This window comes from Oncorhynchus mykiss, chromosome 14 (genome assembly GCF_057628025.1).
Source record: "Oncorhynchus mykiss isolate SJ-2025 chromosome 14, ASM5762802v1, whole genome shotgun sequence".
Classification (NCBI taxonomy): domain Eukaryota; kingdom Metazoa; phylum Chordata; class Actinopteri; order Salmoniformes; family Salmonidae; genus Oncorhynchus; species Oncorhynchus mykiss.
In genome coordinates this window covers 36,166,749-36,194,177 of record NC_143035.1, presented here as the reverse complement: position 1 = coordinate 36,194,177, position 27,429 = coordinate 36,166,749, and the positions used below count along the sequence as shown (strand labels likewise).

The 27,429-nt window shown below is 45.3% G+C and overlaps 1 protein-coding gene across 32 annotated transcripts in view; it reads left to right on the top strand.

Moving 5' to 3' along the window:
* Positions 1 to 259: 259 nt before the first annotated feature.
* LOC100305133 (TNFAIP3-interacting protein 1) overlaps positions 260 to 27,429 on the top strand; it is a 41,575-nt gene continuing 14,405 nt past the window's right edge. For 8 of the 32 annotated variants that reach the window (XM_090198877.1, XM_090198874.1, XM_036943456.2 and 5 more), the window contains exons 1-9: positions 6,421 to 6,519; positions 6,989 to 7,079; positions 8,023 to 8,221; positions 10,218 to 10,367; positions 11,487 to 11,581; positions 20,697 to 20,753; positions 23,462 to 23,662; positions 25,657 to 25,751; positions 26,205 to 26,358. In XM_090198877.1, coding sequence (XP_090055003.1) covers positions 7,041 to 7,079; positions 8,023 to 8,221; positions 10,218 to 10,367; positions 11,487 to 11,581; positions 20,697 to 20,753; positions 23,462 to 23,662; positions 25,657 to 25,751; positions 26,205 to 26,358 — 990 coding nt within the window. In that variant the 5' untranslated portion in view covers positions 6,421 to 6,519; positions 6,989 to 7,040. Of the gene's footprint in view, positions 502 to 6,228; positions 6,520 to 6,988; positions 7,080 to 8,022; positions 8,222 to 10,217; positions 10,368 to 11,486; positions 11,582 to 20,696; positions 20,754 to 23,461; positions 23,663 to 25,656; positions 25,752 to 26,204; positions 26,359 to 27,429 lie in introns of those variants that run through there. The other 24 variants (XM_090198876.1, XM_090198873.1, XM_090198862.1 and 21 more) reach the window with 9 other exon arrangements.

The following is a 27,429-nucleotide window of genomic DNA, read 5'->3' as shown; positions in this document are numbered from 1 at the left end:
TATCCCTATTTCATGTTAATTATTATACATTCATGGATTTTTTTTTTAATCTTTAATTTAACTAGGCAAGTTTAATATAAATGAGATTAAACTTGGTTATTAGGACTTGTGCAGTATGGACATTCATTTCTGTGTTATGTCAACTAAATGTGCAAAGAGACATTTAATTTCCAGCACACTTTAGTTTTGATTCGTAAAGAGTACATTGCAACACTAGTATTCCTGTGTAGAATATAACTAACACATACAGCAACAGACTGGGAGTATTTTGTGTCTGTTTCGCTGGTTGTGTTGTTCACTCTAGGCCAGACTACACTACTGCGCAGTTAGACGGAACCCAGGTCGTCCTGCTCTGTTCTCTTATGTTTAGGCTATGAACTGTATCAGGCCCTTTCTCTATGTGGGAATTCCCCACGTCTCTCTAAAAACATTGAAATAGCTTCCCCCGCTATTCACCAATTTCCTTAAAATGCGTCTCTCGGACACACGCTCAATGTGTGGGTGAGTTTATGTTTGTTCGCTTTTTTCCAAATTGTATATATAGATGTCATTTTGTTTGATGTCATAAGAGAGTTTGTCTAGGTTATAAAGAGTCCTGTGTTGAAGCTGTTTGACTCTGACTTGGTCACGCTGAATGAATCATCTAATGTGCGTACATGGGCGAATCAAGTTAGTAAAAAAAAAAATGCAATTTCATTTGTGAATGATTGTTAATATTAAATAGGTTAATTTAATCTAGAATAAAATTATAATTATTTCAGACAAATACATCAAAAATATAAATATGATACTCTTCCAGTAATCTAAAATTCATGTTTTGATGTTTATTTTACTAGGAAAGTCAGTTAAGAACAAATTCCTTATTTTCAATGACAGCCTAGGAACAGCCTTGTTCAGGGGCAGAATGACAGATTTTTACCTTGTCAGCTTGGGGATTCGATCCAGCAACCTTTCAGGTTACTAGCCCAACGCTCAAACCACGAGGCTACCTGCTGCCCCCAATGTAATATGGTATAAAAACATTTAATTCCATTTATGTGATGTCATAGTTTCTCTTTGACTGATTTGATTTGGCTTACCTTAGTATGGGAGTAATTATAGGTCATATTTGTTGTTTTAAGAAAAAATACATCCGAAATTATAACATAACATTTCTGTAATCACCCCCCCCCCCCCCCCCCCCCCAAAAAAATATGATAAACATGTTACTATTGGTGTGCATTAACAAGTAAATCTGAGTTATGAAAAACGAACCCTATACTGAACAGTGCAAATATCAGCCAGCTTTTCCAGACTTCCATTCAGCACATATCCAACCAAGCTACAGTCCAGGTGTGGACTTTTCACAGTATTTTGTGCTTGAGGAGAAGCCAAAAGTGAGCCATGTATTGCAGCAAATTCTTTGACGTTCATTCCTACAAAGAAGAAAATACATTTTGCTAACTTTTGATATTTAAAATATATAAATTTAAATGTTTTTGTGAAACTTGAATGACCAAAGTGCACAAGACCGAAATGAGAAACTGACCGTCTTCCCATGACCCAAATTGTCCTCCAACGACACAAATTAAGAAACAAAATTGTATGTGATTTTCAATGTTTTCTCATAACTGACGACCCACTTCTCACATGGCCACGGCCCACTAGATCAAGGGCCAGTGTCCACCTGGACAGATGAATCTGAGTCCTGGACTAAAAAAAATATTTAAATGGAGATTGGAGATGTGTGTTAGATCTGGCTCCATCTATTCTACTCTACTCTATTCTATTCTACTCTACTGTGCTCTATTCTACTCTATTCTATTATACTCTACTGTACTCTATTATACTATATTATATTATACTCTACTGTATTATACTCTACTCTGTTCTATTATACTCTACTGTACTCTATTCTCATCTATTCTACTTTACTGAACTCTATTCTACTCTACTGTACTCTATTCTACTCTACTGTACTCTATTCTACTTTACTGTACTCTATTCTACTCTATTCTATTCTACTCTACTGTGCTCTATTCTACTCTATTCTATTATACTCTACTGTACTCTATTATACTATATTCTATTATACTCTACTGTATTATACTCTACTCTGTTCTATTATACTCTACTGTACTCTATTCTCATCTATTCTACTTTACTGAACTCTATTCTACTCTACTGTACTCTATTCTACTCTACTGTACTCTATTCTACTTTACTGTACACAAAAAAATATATATTTTGAAATCACCTGCATTGAGCATGCTGGGAAACATGATGGCAGTGGTTTTGGTTAACATCGGTTATTAACAGACACTGGGGTCCTATTACACATTCTACTATACTCTATTCTACTCTACTGTACTGTATTCTACTCTATTATATTATACTCTACCGTACTCTATTCTACTATACTTTACTGTACTCTATTCTATTTTACTTTACTGTACTCTATTCTACTTTACTGTACTGTACTCTATTCTACTCTATTCTATTCTACTCTACTGTACTCTATTCTATTTTACTTTACTGTACTCTATTCTACTTTACTGTACTGTACTCTATTCTACTCTATTCTATTCTACTCTACTGTACTCTATTCTATTATTCTTTACTGTACTCTATCCTGCTCTACTGTACTCTATTCTACTCTACTGTACTCTATTTTACTTTACTGTACTCTATTCTGCTCTACTGTTCTCTATTCTACTCTATTTTACTTTACTGTACACTACTCTACTCTATTCTACTCTATTCTGCTCTACCGTACTCTACTATTCTACTCTATTCTGCTCTACCGTACTCTACTATTCTACTCTATTCTGCTCTACCGTACTCTACTATTCTGCTCTACCGTACTCTACTATTCTACTCTATTCTGCTCTATTCTGCTCTACCGTACTCTACTATTCTGCTCTACCGTACTCTACTATTCTGCTCTAACGTACTCTACTATTCTACTCTATTCTGCTCTACCGTACTCTACTATTCTGCTCTACCGTACTCTACTATTCTGCTCTACCGTACTCTACTATTCTGCTCTAACGTACTCTACTATTCTACTCTATTCTGCTCTACCGTACTCTACTATTCTGCTCTACCGTACTCTACTATTCTGCTCTACCGTACTCTACTATTCTACTCTATTCTGCTCTACCGTACTCTACTATTCTACTATATTCTGCTCTACCGTACTCTACTATTCTACTCTATTCTGCTCTACCGTACTCTACTATTCTACTCTATTCTGCTCTACCGTACTCTACTATTCTACTCTATTCTGCTCTACCGTACTCTACTATTCTGCTCTACCGTACTCTACTATTCTACTCTATTCTACTCTATTCTACTTTACTGTACTCTATTCTACTATACTCTATTCTACTCTACTGTACTGTATTCTACTCTATTATATTATACTCTGCCGTACTCTATTCTACTATACTTTACTGTGCTCTACCCTGCTCTACTGTACTCTATTATATTCTACTCTACTGTACTCTATTCTATTTTACTTTACTGTACTCTATTCTACTTTACTGTACTGTACTCTATTCTACTCTATTCTATTCTACTCTACTGTACTCTATTCTATTATTCTTTACTGTACTCTATCCTGCTCTACTGTACTCTATTCTACTCTACTGTACTCTATTTTACTTTACTGTACTCTATTCTACTCTACTGTTCTCTATTCTACTCTATTTTACTTTACTGTACACTACTCTACTCTATTCTACTCTATTCTGCTCTACCGTACTCTACTATTCTACTCTATTCTGCTCTACCGTACTCTACTATTCTGCTCTACCGTACTCTACTATTCTGCTCTACCGTACTCTACTATTCTACTCTATTCTGCTCTATTCTGCTCTACCGTACTCTACTATTCTGCTCTACCGTACTCTACTATTCTACTCTATTCTGCTCTACCGTACTCTACTATTCTGCTCTACCGTACTCTACTATTCTGCTCTACCGTACTCTACTATTCTACTCTATTCTGCTCTACCGTACTCTACTATTCTGCTCTACCGTACTCTACTATTCTGCTCTACCGTACTCTACTATTCTACTATATTCTGCTCTACCGTACTCTACTATTCTGCTCTACCGTACTCTACTATTCTACTCTATTATGCTCTACCGTACTCTACTATTCTACTCTATTCTGCTCTACCGTACTCTACTATTCTACTATATTCTAAACCAGTGAGCCAATGTTCAAGATAAGCAATAAAACAAAATTACTCTTGTTTAGCAAGACAACATTTGATGTTTTTCTTGATTCACAATATAAACATCGGTTACGTAACGCCAAATGGGAATTTTTGCAGCGCTAGAAGATTAATGTTGTCGAAAAACAGATTTGATTAAGCTTTAGCTCAGCGGGCTAACATTGTCTTTAGTCGCAACTGGGTTTGAACCTAGGTTGTCTGCGTGACACACGACTGGGTTTGATGGAAAGGGAAGAATGAAAAGATAGCAGTGTGCCAAGTTTTAACCATTGGGATGGTTACCTGGCCTGACATGAGTGAACTGTTGTGTCGCCCCCAGGGCCGCAAACAAAGTTTTTCAGTCTTGTAGGCCTTAAGGTTAGGGTGGAGTGCTGGTTATGGCCAGGGTTGGCTAGGTTACTTTCGAAATGTAATCCGTTACAATTTCTAGTTACCAGTCCAAAATTGCAATCAGTAATGTCAATTTTGCATTACCCAAACTCAGCAATGTAATCTGATTACATTCAGATGACCTTCCCTTTAAGAGGTATTCATTAGAAGATAAAAAGGATTCATGAAACACATTTGGTACGTTATCATAGTGGTCCCTGATTTGTAGTCAGATTCGCTGAGGTGGAACAAACTTAAACTTGCGCTTTTTTTCAATGCTGAATTGAATTTAGAAAACATCCTTTCAGAATTTAAAAGGAATCCAAGAAGTAATCATCTAGTTTTTCAAAAGCAGCGATAATCTGATTACAATATGTTTGCTGGTAATGTAACTGATTACAGTTACAGTTTTTTTTTGTAATCAGATTACATTACTCCTCAACCCTGAATATGGTGTCCAATGGGTCCTACAGACCATAGAGAATGAGAGAGGCCTCTAGTGGCCAAAAGGCTGTGTTAGCATGGCCAGCGCAATTTAGGGCTTCCACCATTTTAATGTAGTCAACTAGTTGGACTTCCAACTTCCTTGACTGATCCCTGTTGGTGACTCTGTACGACTCATGTCCAACCGGATCATCAGGAGGGATCAGCCAATCGTGAAGAAGAAAATGTATGTCTTCATAATGGAGATAGCCTCAATGACGCTGCCCATGCTGTCACAGACGCCATAATGGCACAGATACAAAAATTAGTGCTCTATCTATCTCTATGGTGCAGACGCACTGTCTCACCTATTTTTGTCAATAGCAGTTCATGTTTAGGCATTATTTTATTTTCATTATTGGTTTTGGTTGCATCTAGTGTTTGGAGGTCACCCATCATGAGATTCCAATCTTTATCAAGGTTGTTCCAAAGTTCATTGTGCATAGATAGAACATCATGGAAATAACAATTCAGCTTATTGTAGAGCTTTTAAAGAAGTAGTCAAGTCTATGTGACTGTACTACAGCCTCTGCCTAGAGGTGTGGAGCTGTGAAGGAGTAGTGAAGTCTATGTTACTGTACTACAGCCTCTGCCTAGAGGTGTGCTGTAAAGGAGTAGTGAATGTGTGACTGTACTACAGCCTCTGCCTAGAGGTGTGGAGCTGTGAAGGAGTAGTGGTCTATGTGACTGTACTACAGCCTCTGCCTAGAGGTGTGGAGCTGTAAAGGAGTAGTGAAGTCTATGTGACTGTACTACAGCCTCTGCCTAGAGGTGTGGAGCTGTGAAGGAGTAGTGAATGTGTGACTGTACTACAGCCTCTGCCTAGACGTGTGGAGCTAATAGCTAGAATCCATAGTTGCTACATCATTTTTTTTTACTAATAAATGAATTATATTTCCCGATTGATTCTTGAAGAATACAATTGGTAAATGCCTCATGAGATTAGTTTAACTGTCGTACCCCATCTGAACCCGAAATATAAACTTGTTTTACTCCAATGTTTATATGCCTCATAACAATATGTTATATCATGGATGGTCAGTCCTCCTTGCATCTATAGCTCTGTCTATGAATTCGAGAATGGTTACATAACTCCAGGTCAATATCAGAGGCGTGATAACAAAGTGTGTTGTCTGCTTTGTTATTGTTTCAGCTAACCGTTGTAGCTTTGAAGCCTTGGTGGTAGAAGGTAACCGGTCAAAGCCTTACTCTGACTGTAGTCGTGCAGTCCCAATCCCTACATTACCAAGGTTTGGAGCAAAACCCTGCACTGTCTCTTTAAAGATTACACCAGTCTGTGTCAAGCGTCTGCATTGGTCGGCCCGGTTGTCAACCACAGCTGTTTACATCAGACGAGAGCGAGGTGGACTTTCCCAGGTTACAGCAGAGACCACTTCCGCAATTGGTTGTCTGGGCAAATCGAAGGAGCCACTGAAGCAGAAAGGTAGCTAACACAAGCCAACGATCTCTTTGTTCTTTGGTTACCATGAAATTAATTTAAAGCTGGCTAGCTACGTTATCAGGAAACACACTGGTTTTGATGCGTAGCAAATGGCTAGTTAACGTTAGTTAGTTATCTGTAAGATATAATCTGTCATGTTAGCTAGTATTTGCATGACAATCAGCTAACGGGTTAGCCAGGTTATCTTGAAGAAATACTTTGACAGATAGCTAGCTAACGGATAATATGAATTAGCTATCGTTCAAGTAAGCATAATGTTAGCTTGCTAAACAGTCTGATGTCCTACTTGTTAGCTGACGGTTTTCCAACATCCTAGCATATAGCAACTGATGACTAACGTTAGCTAGCTTCATGGCTAGTCATTAACATGAACTAAACTAGTGTAACAGTCGGATGTTGCTACTAACTACTGAACCGCGACAGATGTTGTTCTCGCTTGTCATCTAATCAGGGACCTTTATATTTTCTGGACTGGACACTTTAGCCGTCTCTTCTAATCAATAATGAACGAAGAAAGAAAGAGAGGCCGAAAAGACGCCAGAGTGAGTTGGATGATGATGATGATGATGATGATGTGGTGTTGTAACGTGAGGTTGATGTCATCGCATCTCATGACAACATCCAGCTTCAATTGGTTGGAATGATGAAGTTTTCTAAAATAATGTCTTGTCTTTCATTTCATTATTATATTTTGCAACGGATGTCAACTGCACTAGCAAGGGTCTTTCAAATCATCTGGTTACTGTACAATGTCTTTGTTTCTCATCTGTCTGGCTGGAAGTTCAGTTTAAATATTGCATGGTCATTTTTCTGCGGGGCATTCTCCAGTGTGGCATTGTTACATCCTTGTTACATCCAACTCAATGACTTGAACACATCGGTGTGTGTGTACGTTACACATTCAAATGATTGTGTCTCAATAGCTTTTGCAGAAATCCCCTTTTGATGGTGGCGTTAAAGACTCTTTACTCTGTAAATGGTTTAGGGTGGGGAACCAACACAATGCTTGTTATATAACCAAACTTCTTCCCCTGTATAAGGTTAGTACTTCTCCTCCTGTATTAGGTAGTATGAGGTTAGTACTTCTCCTTAGGCAGTATGAGGTTAGTACTTTTCCTCATGTATGTGGTATGCATTTTGTTATGGCAGGCTAAACATCTCAATGTCTATTAGTTTCCCCCTTAGCCTTGTGTGATATAGCTATTGACTTAGCCTGGTCCCAGATCAGTTAGTTAACTCCTTGTCACTCATTGCCATGCCAAGGAGTTGATGTGATGGTAAAAACAGATCTGGGATCTGGCTACTGAAGTATAGGTTCTCCCATAACAAACGGTAAACATGACATTAGCCTATTTCCCCATACTGTCACAGAAGTTACTGAGCACAGTCAAAACACATTCCCTAACTGAAACCTCCCACACAGCTCTGCCTCTCTTTTTCTATTGGTTCTTTCCTATTGATGTTTCTGTTCTGTTGTTCCTTCAGTTCCCAGCACCATGCCTGGTAAGTGAATCAGTGGCAATGGAAGGAAAAGGGCCCTATCGTATCTACGACCCAGGCGGGGGTGAGGCTAAGCCCAGAGAGGCCAGGGAGGAGGGCAGCAGTGGTGGAGGGGGAAGCTACAGACTACTACTGGAAGAGAACAGCGTGCTCCGAGAGAGGATGAAGGGACTCAAGAGCTTAGGTCCGTACCTGCTTTTGTGATATAATACTACCTCTCTGGTCTAGATCACCAGCTCTTTATTAGGATCCTAATCTGATATATACTACCTCTCTGGTCTAGATCACCAGCTCTTTATTATGATCCTAATCTGATATATACTACCTCTGGTCTAGATCACCAGCTCTCTATTATTATCCTAATCTGATATATACTACCTCTCTGGTCTAGATCACCAGCTCTCTATTATTATCCTAATCTGATATATACTACCTCTCTGGTCTAGATCACCAGCTCTTTATTAGGATCCTAATCTGATATAATACTACCTCTCTGGTCTAGATCACCAGCTCTTTATTAGGATCCTAATCTGATATATACTACCTCTCTGGTCTAGATCACCAGCTCTTTATTAGGATCCTAATCTGATATATACTACCTCTCTGGTCTAGATCACCAGCTCTTTATTAGGATCCTAATCTGATATATACTACCTCTCTGGTCTAGATCACCAGCTCTTTATTAGGATCCTAATCTGATATATACTACCTCTGGTCTAGATCACCAGCTCTTTATTAGGATCCTAATCTGATATATACTACCTCTCTGGTCTAGATCACCAGCTCTTTATTAGGATCCTAATCTGATATATACTACCTCTCTGGTCTAGATCACCAGCTATTTATTAGGATCCTAATCTGATATATACTACCTCTCTGGTCTAGATCACCAGCTCTTTATTATGATCCTAATCTGATATATACTACCTCTGGTCTAGATCACCAGCTCTCTATTATTATCCTAATCTGATATATACTACCTCTCTGGTCTAGATCACCAGCTCTCTATTATTATCCTAATCTGATATATACTACCTCTCTGGTCTAGATCACCAGCTCTTTATTAGGATCCTAATCTGATATAATACTACCTCTCTGGTCTAGATCACCAGCTCTTTATTAGGATCCTAATCTGATATATACTACCTCTCTGGTCTAGATCACCAGCTCTTTATTAGGATCCTAATCTGATATATACTACCTCTCTGGTCTAGATCACCAGCTCTTTATTAGGATCCTAATCTGATATATACTACCTCTCTGGTCTAGATCACCAGCTCTTTATTAGGATCCTAATCTGATATATACTACCTCTGGTCTAGATCACCAGCTCTTTATTAGGATCCTAATCTGATATATACTACCTCTCTGGTCTAGATCACCAGCTCTTTATTAGGATCCTAATCTGATATATACTACCTCTCTGGTCTAGATCACCAGCTATTTATTAGGATCCTAATCTGATATATACTACCTCTCTGGTCTAGATCACCAGCTATTTATTAGAATCCTAATCTCTTGTGGACAGAATGTAATCAGGCATTTGACCACATTACGTAAGATTTTAGTTCGGGGAATTTCAAATGATTATATTCCATGTAAGACTACAGCTCTATAAACAACAACCCCCCCCCCCTTTCCATATATCTGTGTTAGTGTAGGTACTTGTGACGTTGTACCAATGCCACTGTAGACCTGAGACCATACCCTACACAACCACAACCCTCATCACACACTCATCTGTCTAGATTAGTGTTGTGACCTATACATTATAGCTACATATTCCATTCTCATAGCCTTGTAGGAACAATGTGGTTAGACCCGATTCCATTCTTTGGCTGTGTGCTGTAATGTTTGCACGGAGTTTCTCTGTCGTGACTTGGGACTAGTGAGTGTTGGCGTGGTCCATTCTTTGGCTGTGTGCTGTTTCTCTGTAATGAGTAATGTTCTCAGGGTCGGCATGATTTAGTTGTTAGTCATCAGAAACACTAGCTACTGTCTATCCATCACGTATTATAGGTCATGTAGACTGTGAATAACATATTCAGCTATATGCCACAACTCATAATGAACAAGTGACTAGGCCTACTTCAAATCAAGCTGTTTCTAGCTGTCTCTGGTGTGTAGGAGCAGTTTGTCACTGCTGTGAATACGGTTGTTACTAATGGTTTGGTGTGTAGGAGACCTGTTGGAGGAGTCTCAGTGGGAGGCTTCTAAGTTGCGTCAGCGTGTAGAGGAGCTGGTCAGAGACAACGAGGCCCTGAAGTCTTCTACCTCCAGCTTCGCTACCAGTCTGTGTATGGGAGGACCTGTTCAGACTGAGACACAAGGTATGCTATCAGAGATGGGTTTCTTACATGATTATTCATTATTTACAGCAGTACGTTATCATCAATGGCCCAGTGCAGTGAAAAACGTGATTGTCCTGTGTTTTTCTATATATTTACACTGTGAGTTGGAATAATTTTGTGAATATGACAATGCCATTTTAGTCTGCCGGCTGTTTGACAAGGCCGGCTGTTTGACAAGGCCGGCTGTTTGACAAGGCCGGCTGTTTGACAAGGCCGGCTGTTTGACAAGGCCGGCTGTTTGACAAGGCCGGCTGTTTGACAAGGCCGGCTGTTTGACAAGGCCAGCTGAAATTACAACCTGTTTTAGTTGGATGGAGTTTTGGCCTTCCATGGTGACATCACTATGCAGTCCATTTGTTATTAGACCAATAATAATCTCTCTGCCAACAATACATTTTCAGTTTCTCCCTCCCCGCTCAGACCACTCCCAGACAGTCCTAGCAAAATTCATTCTTGAGAAATTGCTCTTTGCTCAGGAACAATTTTTTGTTTCTTATTGACCAAATAATTTAATATTGAGGTAAAAACGTCTGCATTGGACCTGTAACAGCAAGCTTTTCCTGAGGTTTCTATAGGCGGTTGCTAACACTATATAATGACCATATAACGGCAGGTAGCCTAGTGGTTAGCGAGTTGAGCCAGTAACCGAAAGGTTGCTAGATCGCATCCCGAGCTGACAAGTTAAAAATCTGTCGTTCTGCCCCTGAACAAGGCAGTTAACTGTATAACGACCCTGTAGCAGTGGTGTGACTATATATAATGACCCTGTAACAGTGGTGTGACTATATATAATGACCCTGTAACAGTGGTGTGACTATATAACAGTGGTGTGACTATATATAACGACCCTGTAACAGTGGTGTGACTATATATAACGACCCTGTAACAGTGGTGTGACTATATATAATGACCCTGTAACAGTGGTGTGACTATATATAACGACCCTGTAACAGTGGTGTGACTATATATAACGACCCTGTAACAGTGGTGTGACTATATATAACGACCCTGTAACAGTGGTGTGACTATATAACGACCCTGTAACAGTGCTGCGACTATATATAACGACCCTGTAATGGTGACTCCTGACTGTTTCAGGTCAGGGGAAGCTTCACCGCCAGCCCAGTGTGGACCAGAGAGAGAGTCAGCCGTGTCTCTCAACGGGGAAGGCCCTAAATCATGAGCAGCCCAGCGTAAGTGAACAGATATTACTTTATAGCTTTAGAGTACTTCATATTTTCTAGATGTTATTTGATCAGGCTGAGCAGTCCAGCACATTAAGTACAGCCTTAGTAACCTACATCTGAAACCTAACATTCACATGTCAAGGTGGTGCTTTTAGGTCTGTCCCAACTGGTTTCTGGCTTCCAGCAAAGGCTAACTGAAAGTAGCAATAGTCTCTGGTTCTCTCTTTGTGTCCTGTTGTCTTACACTGCCGGGGTTAGTTAGACTGCCGGGGTTAGTTAGACTGCCGGGGTTAGTTAGACTGCCGGGGTTAGTTAGACTGCCGGGGTTAGTTAGACTGCCGGGGTTAGTTAGACCGCCGGGGTTAGTTAGACCGCCGGGGTTAGTTAGACCGCCGGGGTTAGTTAGACCGCCGGGGTTAGTTAGACCGCCGGGGTTAGTTAGACCGCCGGGGTTAGTTAGACTGCCGGGGTTAGGGTTGGTTAGACTGCCGGGGTTAGGGTTGGTTAGACTGCCGGGGTTAGGGTTAGTTAGACTGCCGGGGTTAGGGTTGGTTAGACTGCCGGGGTTAGGGTTGGTTAGACTGCCGGGGTTAAGGTTAGTTAGACTGCCGGGGTTAGGGTTGGTTAGTCTGCCGGGGTTAGGGTTGGTTAGACTGCCGGGGTTAGGGTTGGTTAGACTGCCGGGGTTAGGGTTAGTTACACTGCCGGGGTTAGGGTTGGTTAGACTGCCGGGGTTAGGGTTGGTTAGACTGCCGGGGTTAGGGTTAGTTAGACTGCCGGGGTTAGTTACACTGCCGGGGTTAGTGTTAGTTACACTGCCGGGGTTAGTTACACTGCCAGGGTTAGGGTTAGTTAGACTGCCGGGGTTAGGGTTAGTTAGACTGCCGGGGTTAGGGTTAGTTAGACTGCCGGGGTTAGGGTTAGTTAGACTGCCGGGGTTAGGGTTAGTTACACTGCCAGGGTTTGGGTTAGTTACACTGCCGGGGTTAGTTACACTGCCAGGGTTAGGGTTAGTTAGACTGCCGGGGTTAGGGTTAGTTAGACTGCCGGGGTTAGGGTTAGTTAGACTGCCAGGGTTAGGGTTAGTTACACTGCCAGGGTTAGTTACACTGCCAGGGTTTGGGTTAGTTACACTGCCAGGGTTTGGGTTAGTTACACTGCCAGGGTTTGGGTTAGTTACACTGCTAGGGTTAGTTACACTGCCAGGGTTTGGGTTAGTTACACTGCCGGGGTTAGTTACACTGCCAGGGTTAGGGTTAGTTACACTGCCGGGGTTAGGGTTAGTTACACTGCCGGGGTTAGGGTTAGTTACACTGCCGGGGTTAGGGTTAGTTACACTGCCGGGGTTAGGGTTAGTTACACTGCCGGGGTTAGGGTTAGTTACACTGCCGGGGTTAGGGTTAGTTACACTGCCGGGGTTAGGGTTAGTTACACTGCCGGGGTTAGGGTTAGTTACACTGCCGGGGTTAGGGTTAGTTACACTGCCGGGGTTAGGGTTAGTTACACTGCCGGGGTTAGGGTTAGTTACACTGCCGGGGTTAGGGTTAGTTACACTGCCGGGGTTAGGGTTAGTTACACCGCCGGGGTTAGGGTTAGTTACACCGCCGGGGTTAGGGTTAGTTACACTGCCGGGGTTAGGGTTAGTTACACTGCCGGGGTTAGGGTTAGTTAGACTGCCGGGGTTAGGGTTAGTTACACTGCCGGGGTTAGTTACACCGCCGGGGTTAGGGTTAGTTACACTGCCGGGGTTAGGGTTAGTTAGACTGCCGGGGTTAGGGTTAGTTACACTGCCGGGGTTAGGGTTAGTTACACTGCCGGGGTTAGGGTTAGTTACACTGCCGGGGTTAGGGTTAGTTACACTGCCGGGGTTAGGGTTAGTTACACTGCCGGGGTTAGGGTTAGTTAGACTGCCGGGGTTTGGGTTAGTTGCACTGCCGGGGTTTGGGTTAGTTACACTGCCAGGGTTAGTTGGACTGCCAGGGTTAGTTGGACTGCCAGGGTTAGTTGGACTGCCAGGGTTAGTTGGACTGCCAGGGTTAGTTGGACTGCCAGGGTTAGTTGGACTGCCAGGGTTAGTTACACTGCCAGAGTTAGTTACACTGCCAGGGTTAGTTACACTGCCAGGGTTAGAGTCAGTTACACTACCAGGGTTAGTTACACTGCCAGGGTTAGAGTCAGTTACACTACCAGGGTTAGTTACACTTCCGGGGTTAGAGTCAGTTACACTGCCGGGGTTAGTTAGACCGCCAGGGTTAGTTACACTGCCGGGGTTAGTTACACTGCCAGGGTTAGAGTCAGTTACACTGCCGGGGTTAGTTAGACCGCCGGGGTTAGTTAGACCGCCGGGGTTAGTTAGACCGCCGGGGTTAGTTAGACCGCCGGGGTTAGTTAGACCGCCGGGGTTAGTTAGACCGCCGGGGTTAGTTAGACCGCCGGGGTTAGTTAGACCGCCGGGGTTAGTTAGACCGCCGGGGTTAGTTAGACCGCCGGGGTTAGTTAGACCGCCGGGGTTAGTTAGACCGCCGGGGTTAGTTAGACCGCCGGGGTTAGTTAGACCGCCGGGGTTAGTTAGACTGCCGGGGTTAGTTGGACTGGTCATTCTTCAGCACCGTTGTACAACGGCTGTGCAGGTGCTTTATGTTCAGAGAGAGAGAGGGAGGGAGGGGTGGGAGGTCAGGGAGGGAGGGAGAGGGGGTGGGAGGGAGGGAGGGAGCTCCCGTCTCACTTTGTTCATGGTGCCAGCCGGACTTGTTTTCTTTGCAAGCAACTTTTTTGCCCAATGACAGTGAAGTTAAGAAATTGTCCGTGGTGCCAACCTAAGATACCAACAAGCCTCATCACCACATTCTCTGACACTCCCTCACCTGCGGCCTGATATGGATGTTTTCCTAGATATTGAAAGCTGTTCAGCATGTACAATTACACACACACACTCTCACTTTGTAGCCTGCTCCCAGTAGGCCAGAGCAGACTGATAAGACGGCTGGGATTCGGTGGACTGATATAGGGTACATACCTATTTAGAGATTTAACAAGGGCTCACAGTGTTCTAAATTCACAATTGATGAATATATAATTAGGCATGGTTTGTTAACCCCTCGCTCATCAACTCACCCATTTTCCTCAGCATACTACATTAGTTTCATCTGTTATATGTGTAAAATCAGTTTAGATTCAGTTTCAAGGCAATTATCGGGGTGATTATCATCTGGGCACTGCACTTTCAACTGCTGGGAGAAGTAGCACTGTTTACTGTCGGGAGAAGTAGCCCTGTTTACTGCTGGGAGAAGTAGCGGAGCAGGCCCTGTTTACTGTCGGGAGAAGTAGCAGAGCAGACCCTGTTTACTGTCGGGAGAAGTAGCAGAGCAGACCCTGTTTACTGTCGGGAGAAGTAGCCCTGTTTACTGCTGGGAGAAGTAGCGGAGCAGACCCTGTTTACTGTCGGGAGAAGTAGCGGAGCAGACCCTGTTTACTGTCGGGAGAAGTAGCAGAGCAGACCCTGTTTACTGTTGGGAGAAGTAGCCCTGTTTACTGCTGGGAGAAGTAGCGGAGCAGACCCTGTTTACTGTTGGGAGAAGTAGCCCTGTTTACTGCTGGGAGAAGTAGCGGAGCAGACCCTGTTTACTGTCGGGAGAAGTAGCGGAGCAGACCCTGTTTACTGTCGGGAGAAGTAGCCCTGTTTACTGTCGGGAGAAGTAGCAGAGCAGACCCTGTTTACTGTCGGGAGAAGTAGCAGAGCAGACCCTGTTTACTGTCGGGAGAAGTAGCAGAGCAGACCCTGTTTACTGTCGGGAGAAGTAGCCCTGTTTACTGCTGGGAGAAGTAGCGGAGCAGACCCTGTTTACTGTCGGGAGAAGTAGCCCTGTTTACTGTCGGGAGAAGTAGCAGAGCAGACCCTGTTTACTGTCGGGAGAAGTAGCAGAGCAGACCCTGTTTACTGTCGGGAGAAGTAGCGGAGCAGACCCTGTTTACTGTCGGGAGAAGTAGCGGAGCAGGCCCTGTTTACTGTCGGGAGAAGTAGCAGAGCAGGCCCTGTTTACTGTCGGGAGAAGTAGCAGAGCAGGCCCTGTTTACTGTTGGGAGAAGTAGCCCTGTTTACTGCTGGGAGAAGTAGCCCTGTTTACTGTCGGGAGAAGTAGCGGAGCAGGCCCTGTTTACTGTCGGGAGAAGTAGCGGAGCAGACCCTGTTTACTGTTGGGAGAAGTAGCCCTGTTTACTGCTGGGAGAAGTAGCGGAGCAGACCCTGTTTACTGTCGGGAGAAGTAGCAGAGCAGACCCTGTTTACTGTCGGGAGAAGTAGCAGAGCAGACCCTGTTTACTGTCGGGAGAAGTAGCGGAGCAGACCCTGTTTACTGTCGGGAGAAGTAGCAGAGCAGGCCCTGTTTACTGTCGGGAGAAGTAGCAGAGCAGACCCTGTTTACTGCTGGGAGAAGTAGCGGAGCAGACCCTGTTTACTGTCGGGAGAAGTAGCCCTGTTTACTGTCGGGAGAAGTAGCAGAGCAGACCCTGTTTACTGTCGGGAGAAGTAGCAGAGCAGACCCTGTTTACTGTCGGGAGAAGTAGCGGAGCAGGCCCTGTTTACTGTCGGGAGAAGTAGCGGAGCAAGCCCTGTTTACTGTCGGGAGAAGTAGCAGAGCAGACCCTGTTTACTGTCGGGAGAAGTAGCAGAGCAGACCCTGTTTACTGTCGGGAGAAGTAGCAGAGCAGGCCCTGTTTACTGTCGGGAGAAGTAGCAGAGCAGACCCTGTTTACTGTCGGGAGAAGTAATGGAGCAGGCCCTATTTACTGTCGGGAGAAGTAGCGGAGCAGGCCCTGTTTACTGTCGGGAGAAGTAGCCCTGTTTACTGTCGGGAGAAGTAGCAGAGCAGACCCTGTTTACTGTCGGGAGAAGTAGCAGAGCAGACCCTGTTTACTGTCGGGAGAAGTAGCGGAGCAGGCCCTGTTTACTGTCGGGAGAAGTAGCGGAGCAGGCCCTGTTTACTGTCGGGAGAAGTAGCAGAGCAGACCCTGTTTACTGTCGGGAGAAGTAGCAGAGCAGACCCTGTTTACTGTCGGGAGAAGTAGCAGAGCAGACCCTGTTTACTGTCGGGAGAAGTAGCGGAGCAGACCCTGTTTACTGTCGGGAGAAGTAGCAGAGCAGGCCCTGTTTACTGTCGGGAGAAGTAGCAGAGCAGGCCCTGTTTACTGTCGGGAGAAGTAGCAGAGCAGACCCTGTTTACTGTCGAGAGAAGTAATGGAGCAGGCCCTATTTACTGTCGGGAGAAGTAGCGGAGCAGGCCCTGTTTACTGTCGGGAGAAGTAGCAGAGCAGGCCCTGTTTACTGTCGGGAGAAGTAGCGGAGCAGGCCCTGTTTACTGTCGGGAGAAGTAGCAGAGCAGGCCCTGTTTACTGTCGGGAGAAGTAGCAGAGCAGGCCCTGTTTACTGTCGGGAGAAGTAGCAGAGCAGACCCTGTTTACTGTCGGGAGAAGTAGCAGAGCAGACCCTGTTTACTGTCGGGAGAAGTAGCAGAGCAGACCCTGTTTACTGTCGGGAGAAGTAGCAGAGCAGGCCCTGTTTACTGTCGGGAGAAGTAGCGGAGCAGGCCCTGTTTACTGTCGGGAGAAGTAGCGGAGCAGGCCCTGTTTACTGTCGGGAGAAGTAGCAGAGCAGGCCCTGTTTACTGTCGGGAGAAGTAGCAGAGCAGGCCCTGTTTACTGTTGGGAGAAGTAGCCCTGTTTACTGCTGGGAGAAGTAGCCCTGTTTACTGTCGGGAGAAGTAGCGGAGCAGGCCCTGTTTACTGTCGGGAGAAGTAGCGGAGCAGACCCTGTTTACTGTTGGGAGAAGTAGCCCTGTTTACTGCTGGGAGAAGTAGCGGAGCAGACCCTGTTTACTGTCGGGAGAAGTAGCAGAGCAGACCCTGTTTACTGTCGGGAGAAGTAGCAGAGCAGACCCTGTTTACTGTCGGGAGAAGTAGCGGAGCAGACCCTGTTTACTGTCGGGAGAAGTAGCAGAGCAGGCCCTGTTTACTGTCGGGAGAAGTAGCAGAGCAGACCCTGTTTACTGCTGGGAGAAGTAGCGGAGCAGACCCTGTTTACTGTCGGGAGAAGTAGCCCTGTTTACTGTCGGGAGAAGTAGCAGAGCAGACCCTGTTTACTGTCGGGAGAAGTAGCAGAGCAGACCCTGTTTACTGTCGGGAGAAGTAGCGGAGCAGGCCCTGTTTACTGTCGGGAGAAGTAGCGGAGCAAGCCCTGTTTACTGTCGGGAGAAGTAGCAGAGCAGACCCTGTTTACTGTCGGGAGAAGTAGCAGAGCAGACCCTGTTTACTGTCGGGAGAAGTAGCAGAGCAGGCCCTGTTTACTGTCGGGAGAAGTAGCAGAGCAGACCCTGTTTACTGTCGGGAGAAGTAATGGAGCAGGCCCTATTTACTGTCGGGAGAAGTAGCGGAGCAGGCCCTGTTTACTGTCGGGAGAAGTAGCCCTGTTTACTGTCGGGAGAAGTAGCAGAGCAGACCCTGTTTACTGTCGGGAGAAGTAGCAGAGCAGACCCTGTTTACTGTCGGGAGAAGTAGCGGAGCAGGCCCTGTTTACTGTCGGGAGAAGTAGCGGAGCAGGCCCTGTTTACTGTCGGGAGAAGTAGCAGAGCAGACCCTGTTTACTGTCGGGAGAAGTAGCAGAGCAGACCCTGTTTACTGTCGGGAGAAGTAGCAGAGCAGACCCTGTTTACTGTCGGGAGAAGTAGCGGAGCAGACCCTGTTTACTGTCGGGAGAAGTAGCAGAGCAGGCCCTGTTTACTGTCGGGAGAAGTAGCAGAGCAGGCCCTGTTTACTGTCGGGAGAAGTAGCAGAGCAGACCCTGTTTACTGTCGAGAGAAGTAATGGAGCAGGCCCTATTTACTGTCGGGAGAAGTAGCGGAGCAGGCCCTGTTTACTGTCGGGAGAAGTAGCAGAGCAGGCCCTGTTTACTGTCGGGAGAAGTAGCGGAGCAGGCCCTGTTTACTGTCGGGAGAAGTAGCAGAGCAGGCCCTGTTTACTGTCGGGAGAAGTAGCAGAGCAGGCCCTGTTTACTGTCGGGAGAAGTAGCAGAGCAGACCCTGTTTACTGTCGGGAGAAGTAGCAGAGCAGACCCTGTTTACTGTCGGGAGAAGTAGCAGAGCAGACCCTGTTTACTGTCGGGAGAAGTAGCAGAGCAGGCCCTGTTTACTGTCGGGAGAAGTAGCAGAGCAGGCCCTGTTTACTGTCGGGAGAAGTAGCGGAGCAGACCCTGTTTACTGTCGGGAGAAGTAGCCCTGTTTACTGTCGGGAGAAGTAGCAGACCCTGTTTACTGTCGGGAGAAGTAGCAGAGCAGGCCCTGTTTACTGTCGGGAGACCCACCTCTACGCAGACGACACCATTCTGTATACTTCTGGCCCTTCCTTGGACACTGCTATCTAACCTCCAAATGAGCTTCAATGCCATACAACACTCCTTCCGTGGCCTCCAACTGCTCTTAAACCTTAGCAAAACAAAATGCATGCTTTTCAACCTTTCGCTGCCTGCACCCGCACGCCTGACTAGCATCACCACCCTGAATGGTTCCGACCTAGAATATGTGGACATCTATAAGTACCTAGGTGTCTGGCTAGACTAAACTCTCCTTCCAGACTCATATCAAACATCTCCAATCTAAAATCAAATCTAGAGTCGGTTTTCTATTCCGCAACAAAGCCTCCTTCACTCATGCCGCCAAACTTACCCTAGTAAAACTGACTATCCTACCGATCCTCGACTTTGGCGATGTCATCTACAAAATAGCTTCCAATACTCTACTCAGCAAACTGGATGCAGTTTATCACAGTGCCATCCGTTTTGTTACTAAAGCACCTTATACCACCCACCACTGCGACCTGTATGCTCTAGTCGGCTGGCCCTCGCTACATATTTGTCGGCAGGCCCTCGCTACATATTCGTCGCCAGACCCACTGGCTCCAGGTCATCTACAAGTCCATGCAAGGTAAAGCTCCGCCTTATCTCAGTTCACTGGTCACGATGGCAACACCCACCCGTAGCACGCGCTCCAGCAGGTGTATCTCACTGATCATCCTTAAAGCCAACACCTCATTTGGCTGCCTTTTCTTCCAGTTCTCTGCTGCCTGTGACTGGAACGAATTGCAAAAATTGCTGAAGTTGGAGACTTACATTTCCCTCACTAACTTTAAACATCAGCTATCTGAGCAGCTAACCGATCGCTGCAGCTGTACATAGTCCATCTGTAAATAGCCCACACAATCTACCTACCTCATCCCCATACTGTTTTTATTTATTTACTTTTCTGCTTTTTTGCACACCAGTATCTCTACCTGCACACGACCTTTTGATCATTTATCACTCCAGTGTTAATCTGCAAAATTGTAATTATTCGCCTACCTCCTCATGCCTTTTGCACACAATGTATATAGACTCTCTTTTTTTCTACTGTGTTATTGACTTGTTTATTGTTTACTCCATGTGTAACTCTGTGTTGTTGTCTGTTGACACTGCTATGCTTTATCTTGGCCAGGTCGCAGTTGTAAATGAGAACTTGTTCTCAACTAGCCTACCTGGTTAAATAAAGGTGAAATAAAAAAAATTAAACTGTTGGGAGAAGTAGGGGGAAAACCATAAAAAAAATGACATGCCCTCCTGGAACTGCTTATAACTCTCGTTTTGTTTGTGATATTACGATTCTAACACCGACAGTGTGTTTATAGACTTATTTAGGAAAAATCAAGGACAGAGTGGGGCATGACTTACAAAATGGCAGAGACAAAAATCAAATTCACGAGCAGTCAAAATGACTGCTTTATCTGTTCTAGTGTTAAAGGGTTAGTTGTTTTTTTTGTTGCCATGAAGCCCTTTTTCTACTTACCTGGAGTCAGGCGAACTCGTGGATAACATTTTTATGTCTCTACGTGTAGTTTGAAGGAAGTTTCTAACTAGCGTTAGCGCAGCATGCTAGCTGTTCTCATAGACTTCCAGTGCCGTTGCGCTAATGCTAGTTAGCATTGGCTTGCCAAACTACCTCTAACTATCCTTCTCACTGGACGCAGATACATTAAAAATGCCATCCAGAAGTTCAGTCTGGATCTATTTACAGTTTGTCATTGTCCTGTTTGGTGCTTCTAGGAAGGTCTGTCAGAGTTTGAGGTGGTGAATATGGAGAAGACCTCTGATACCCAGACGGTAAGTACCATTTTTCACACGGGGCTAGCTAACAATAACGGGGCTCAAATGGGATGTTTGGAAACGATCCAGGTTCTTTATGTAATAGATTCAGTTTCATCCATAAAGGTGTGTGTGTGTGTGTGTAGCCTACATTCAGAACCACTCAATGCATCTGTTTGTGTCTAGAAGGATCACATTCAGCAAGATTGTAAAATGTGTATATTCAGTGCCTTCGGTTACAGACTTATTCTAAAATAGATGAAATAAATAAAAATCCTCAGCAATCTACACACACTACCACCTAATGACAAAGCGAAAACAGGATTTTAGACATTTTTGTAAATTTATTTTAAAAAATAAACATATGTTATTTACATAATTATTCAGACCCTTTGCGATGAGACTCAAAATTGAGCACAGGTGCATCCTGTTTCCATTGATCATCCTTGAGATGTTTCTACAACTTGATTGGAGTCCACCTGTGGGAAATTCAATTCATTGGACATGATTTGGAAAGGCACATCTCTGCAGCACTCTACCACAAAGGTCTGATTGGTGGAGCACTCCACCAATCAGACCTTTGTGGTAGAGTGGCCGGACTGAAGGCACTCGTCAGAGAAACAACATTCTCTTGTCTGAAAAGCTACTTGATGAAAACCTGCTCTGGACCTTAGACTGCGGGCGAAGGTTCGTCTTCCAACAGGACAATGACCCTAAGCACACAGCCAAGACAACACTGAAGTGGCTTCTGGACAAGTCTCTGAATGTCTTTGAGTGGCCCAGCCAGAGCCCAGACTTAAACCTGATCGAACATCTCTGAAAATAGCTTTGCAGCGACGCTCCCCATCCAACCTGACAGAGCTTGAGAGGATCTGCAGAGAAGAATGGGAGAAACTCCCAAAATACAGGTGTGCCAAGCTTGTAGCGTCATACTCAAGAAGACTCGAGGCTGTAATAGCTGCCAAAGGTGCTTCAACAAAGTACCGGAAGAAAGAGTCTGAATACTTAAGTAAATGTGATATTTCAGTTTAATTGCTTTATAAATTAGCAAACATTTCTACAATAGTGTTTTTGCTTTGTCATTATGGGATATTGTGTGTAGATTGATTTGAGGAATAAGGCTGTAACCTAACAATGTGGAAAAAACCCAAGGGGTCTGAGTACTTTCCAAATGCACTGTATTTGGTGTGTGTATATGTCATAACGTCTTGTCGAAACAGTTAAAACATACCTGGTGATGAATGTAAGAGCTTGAAAGCAGCTCCTCGAGTTTCATTTCCTTAGTTCTCTGTTCTCTCTGGTCATTTCTCCCATATCAGGAACTTCTGTCTCTTTTTGTTGTGAGTCAACCGCTAACTAACTCAATACTGGGAGCTCAACATGAGTCGTCAGCACAGGGAATGTCCACGATTATTACTGACTACACACACACACCTGCTGTTAGGGAATGCTTGACAGGGAAGAATATCAGTCACAGGATATTCCGGACAGATGTGGTATAGAGTCACATGGCATATGACCGTCACTGACATGCCTCATCACCCAAAGGATAGGAAACTAGGACGTATTTCCTCAAGGATAGGAAAACTATTTCTTCAAGGCTATACACTGAGCTTTTCTTATTTCATTTATTTATTTTGTATTTTATCCCCCCCCCCCCCCTTTCTACCAAATTGTTCAATCTTGTGTCATCGCTGTAACTCACCAACGGGCTCGGGAGAGGTGAAGGTGGAGTCCATACGTCCTTCGAAACATGACCTGCCAAACCGCGCTCCTTAACACCCGCCAGCTTAACCCGGAAGCCAGCCGCACCAATGTGTCGGAGGAAAACACCGTTCAACTGGCATCAGGGGTCAGCCCGAAGGAACCCGGCCCGCCACAAGGAGTCGCTAGAGTGCGATGAGCCAAGTAAAGCCCCGCCGGCCAAACCCTCCCCTAACCCGGACGACGCTGGGCCAAACCCTCCCCTAACCCGGACGACGCTGGGCCAATTGTGCGCCGTCCTATGGGACTCCCTACCGCGGTCGGTTGTGGCACAGCCCGGGATATGAACCCAGGACCGTAGTAACACCTCTAGCACTACTGCATGCAATGCAGTGCCTTAGACTTCTGCCCCACTCGGTAGCCCCCTACACTGAGCTTTTTAAATGTTTCCCCACCTCTGACTCAATCTTAATGGAGTTTTGCATTATAGGATAGGGAGCATAACTTACATGACCAGTCAATAGGACACAGTGGGACTGAGACTGACTATCTACAGGCTGTATGATTCAGATTGGACTTTTCCTTATTTTTATACATCCAGTATCCACAAAACTGGAGAGAGAAATCTGTTGTGTTTTGACATGACTTGATTAGTAGCCAGTCAGTATGGTGGTACAGAGACTCTGACAGTCCTGTCAGTATGGTGGTACAGAGGCTCTGACAGTCCTGTCAGTATGGTGGTACAGAGGCTCTGACAGTCCTGTTCTGTCCTGTCAGTATGATGGTACAGAGGCTCTGACAGTTCTGTTCTGTCCTGTCAGTATGATGGTACAGAGACTCTGACAGTTCTGTTCTGTCCTGTCAGTATGATGGTACAGAGGCTCTGACAGTCCTGACTGAGTCTTCTAGGTGTCGGTCTCAGGTCCTCTGTTGTTTTACTATTGTTTATCTTAATTTCATATTTGTCTAGAAATGTATTGTTTTGGAGGTGCTATATAAATAAAGTTTAATTTGATCTCCAGGCTGGTGCAGGAACAGGACAGCTTCCTCAGGAGAACCAGGAGTTAACCAGCCAGCTACAGCGTCTAGAGAGCTCCTTCAGTATCTTTGCTGAGGCGTCCAACCCCAACCAGCTCCTAGCCCACCTGGGACGCATGGCTGTCGAGTTCCACCACCTCTCCTCCAAGGTCCAGAAGAACGAGCAGAGGACCTCCCTCCTACAGGTAACTGACAGGGGAGAGGAGCAGCTTGGGAGAAAGCCAGGCAGGTAGACAAATGGCTAGGCAGGCAGAGAAGTTAACAGGTTGTGTCCACACAGGTATATTTTGAAAAGTAGAAATTCAGCATGTCACCTGTATAGCGAACAACAATTGTGTGTTTGTCATTCCCGAGGCTGAACTAAATTATGTTGCAAAACCATAGTCTTCCTGGGGTCCAACTAGTAAACACAACACCTCAAAATAAAATACAGAATATGCACAATATAATTAAAAATACAATACATATATATTTTTAAATGTCACGTGACAGTCCCTGTCGTGCAGTGAAGTGTTCTTATAATCTGGTTTCAATGCTAACTTGAGTTACCTGGAGTGGCAGAGTTCCATGTCGTCATGGCTCTATTTAACACTGCGTTTCCCAGCCTCTGTACAGGACCATCTGGCTGCATGGCTTGGTACTGATGAGTGTCTGGAACAGTGTACCAACTGCTTGAACGGACAGTTTGGTTCCAAGACCAACAGTGATGCAGGCTATCTCTCCTCAACTTTGAGCCCGGAGAGCTTGACATGCATGCAACTGACATTCGCCCTACATTTACATCTAAGTGCTGATCTGGTCTGATGAAACCAAGGTCTTTGGCCTGAATGCCAAGCGTCACATCTGGAGGAAACTTGGCACCATCCCTACGGTGAAGCATGGTGGTGGCAGCATCCCTACGGTGAGGCATGGTGGTGGCAGCATCATGCCGTGCGGATGTTTCTCAGCAGCAGGGACTAGGAGACTAGTTAGGATCGAGGGAAAGATGTACGGAGAAAAGTACAGAGATGCTTGATTAAAAACTTGCGCCAGAGCTCAGACTGGGGAGAAGGTTCACCTTCCAACAGGACAACGACCCTAAGCACACAGCCAAGACAATGCAGGAGTCGCTACAGGACAAGTCTCTGAATGTCTATGAGTGGACCATCCAGACCCCGGACTTGAACCAGATCTAACATCTCTGGAGAGACCTGAAAATTGCTGTGCAGCGACGCTCCCCATCCAACGTGGCAGAGCTTGAGGATCTGCAGAGAAGAATGGGAGAAACTTCTCAAATACAGGTGTGCCAAGCTTAAGTCTGCCTGTCCCTCCCGCTGAAAAACATCCCCACAGGACGATGCTGCCACCACCATGTACAACGTGGAAAAAGTCAAGGGGTCAGAATACTTTCAGACGGCGCTGTAATAGGATTTCCATGTCCTCTGCTGCTTATTATGACCGGGAGGACTGGAACGCTACCAAACTCACACCGTCAGTCTCTTAAGCAGTTCGCTGTGTTTGAGGTAATCCTTGAACCACTGCGGTTATGGTCACAAATGAGACATTCCTGTCCGAACCCCTTCTATAGCACGACATCGGGGCTGTAACGGTTCGAACCCCTTTCTATAGCACGGCATCGGGGCTGTAACGGTCCGAACCCCTTCTATAGCACGACATCGGGGCTGTAACGGTTCGAACCCCTTTCTATAGCACGGCATCGGGGCTGTAGCGGTCCGAACCGCTTCTGTAGCGCGACATCGGGGCTGTAACGGGGCGAACCCCTTCTGTAGCGCGACATCGGGCTGTAACGGTCCGAACCCCTTCTATAGCACGACATCGGGGCTGTAACGGTACGAACCCCTTCTATAGCGTGACATCGGGGCTGTAACGGTCCGAACCCCTTCTGAAGCGCGACATCGGGGCTGTAACGGTCCGAACCCCTTCTGTAGCGCGACATCGGGGCAGAGAGTGAGTGACTATGGTGCCAATATTAAAGAAATTGGCTGGAACAGTGGGGAGAAGGGAGGCCAAAGTCTCTCACCATTGATGTGCCCACGATGAGGATGGTGGATATGATATAATCTGATGGGGAAGGAAGTGCAGGAACCGAACAGGACTGCCTCGGTCAGGGGGAACGGTGTGTGACATGGTACAGGCGGAGAGTACTGTCTCACTAATGCGTGTCCCTCTGTTTGTCTAGACCCTTTGTGAGCAGCTCAGACAAGAGAACAGCGAGCTGAGAAAGAAGATGGAGGAAGACCTTCAGTACAGAAACGGAGACTTGGAACTACTGAGGTGAGTTGTATTTTCTGTGGATTCAGTTGGACTTCTTGCTCCCCAGGGGGAGAGGAGGCGTTTGAGTTTATTATTGTGAATTTAAACATGAATGTTGACTTTGCTGTTTTCTGCTCCCACGTGAAGTTTAGGACTTTGTTTGAGTTTAAATAAAGGCAATAAGCACTTGGTATTCGGTAAACAGTGAGTGGGCTTTTTCTTTTTAACGGTGATTCTCTGTCCAGCGACTACAGAGCTTCAAGTGAAGTGACAGTTGGTCAAAGTCTATCGTTTTTGATGATTCAGGAATTGCCCTAATATTCTCCCTACCTCAGTGTGGTCTTCCCAGAGGATGTCCTGGGGCTCTGCCAAGCTGCACATTACTCTACTAGACACTGGGATAGATATTCTAGATGTCTCTCTCTGTAACTGCCCAGTAACACTAACCCTGTTTTCACTGTCTGGTCACTGCAGACAGGAGAACCTGAAGCTGAAAGAGCTGGTAACGCTCTCGGGAGCAGGAGAGACCGCGGCAGAGAGCGAGGGGCAGCCAGAAGCCAAAGAAGATGTGGTGAAAGAGGAAACTGCCAGCGTTAGATCCAAGATGGAGGTCAGCACACCACAGAAGGTATGGAAATCCTGTGGCAGAATGGATGGAAGGGCACCTGTCTGGTTCAGAGGATTAAAAGCTGGGAGAGAGAGAGAGAGAGAGGGGGGGGGAAATGGATCAGCATAGATGTCTAGGAAGCCACAGCATCATTTCAGGATGTGTGTTGTTACAGTAAATACTGTAGATTTAAATCCTGTAATTTCCATATTGGGTGTTGTCAGTATGAGTCAGACCATTGCCAGGCATCACAGTAGTGGAGTAGTTAACGTGTTTACTTCATCCTCACGTACTGTACAGTAGGAGGATGTGACTGACTTCCCCATTTTCATATCACGTTGTAGTACTACTGTACTGTTGGTGTGTGATATTTCTCATATTGTCTCATTGGTCCGTGTAGAATGTCTGTGAGCGACTTCCCAGGTCTTTCTTGCAAATGTTTTAATTAAAAAAAAAGATCTATATGTTTTTTTTGTTTTATTCACAACATGTATAAATGGTGATCTGTAGTAGTAGTGCACGGAATTTAAGAGCAATAGCCCTGTCCTGTTGCAGTGGGCTCTGTGAATGATGTTTCATAGCCCTGTCCTGTTGCAGAGTGGGCTCTGTGAATGATGTTTCATAGCCCTGTCCTGTTGCAGAGTGGGCTCTGTGAATGATGTTTCATAGCCCTGTCCTGTTGCAGAGTGGGCTCTGTGAATGATGTTTCATAGCCCTGTCCTGTTGCAGTGGGCTCTGTGAATGATGTTTCATAGCCCTGTCCTGTTGCAGAGTGGGCTCTGTGAATGATGTTTCATAGCCCTGTCCTGTTGCAGAGTGGGCTCTGTGAATGATGTTTCATAGCCCTGTCCTGTTGCAGAGTGGGCTCTGTGAATGATGTTTCATAGCCCTGTCCTGTTGCAGAGTGGGCTCTGTGAATGATGTTTCATAGCCCTGTCCTGTTGCAGAGTGGGCTCTGTGAATGATGTTTCATAGCCCTGTCCTGTTGCAGAGTGGGCTCTGTGAATGATGTTTCATAGCCCTGTCCTGTTGCAGAGTGGGCTCTGTGAATGATGTTTCATAGCCCTGTCCTGTTGCAGAGTGGGCTCTGTG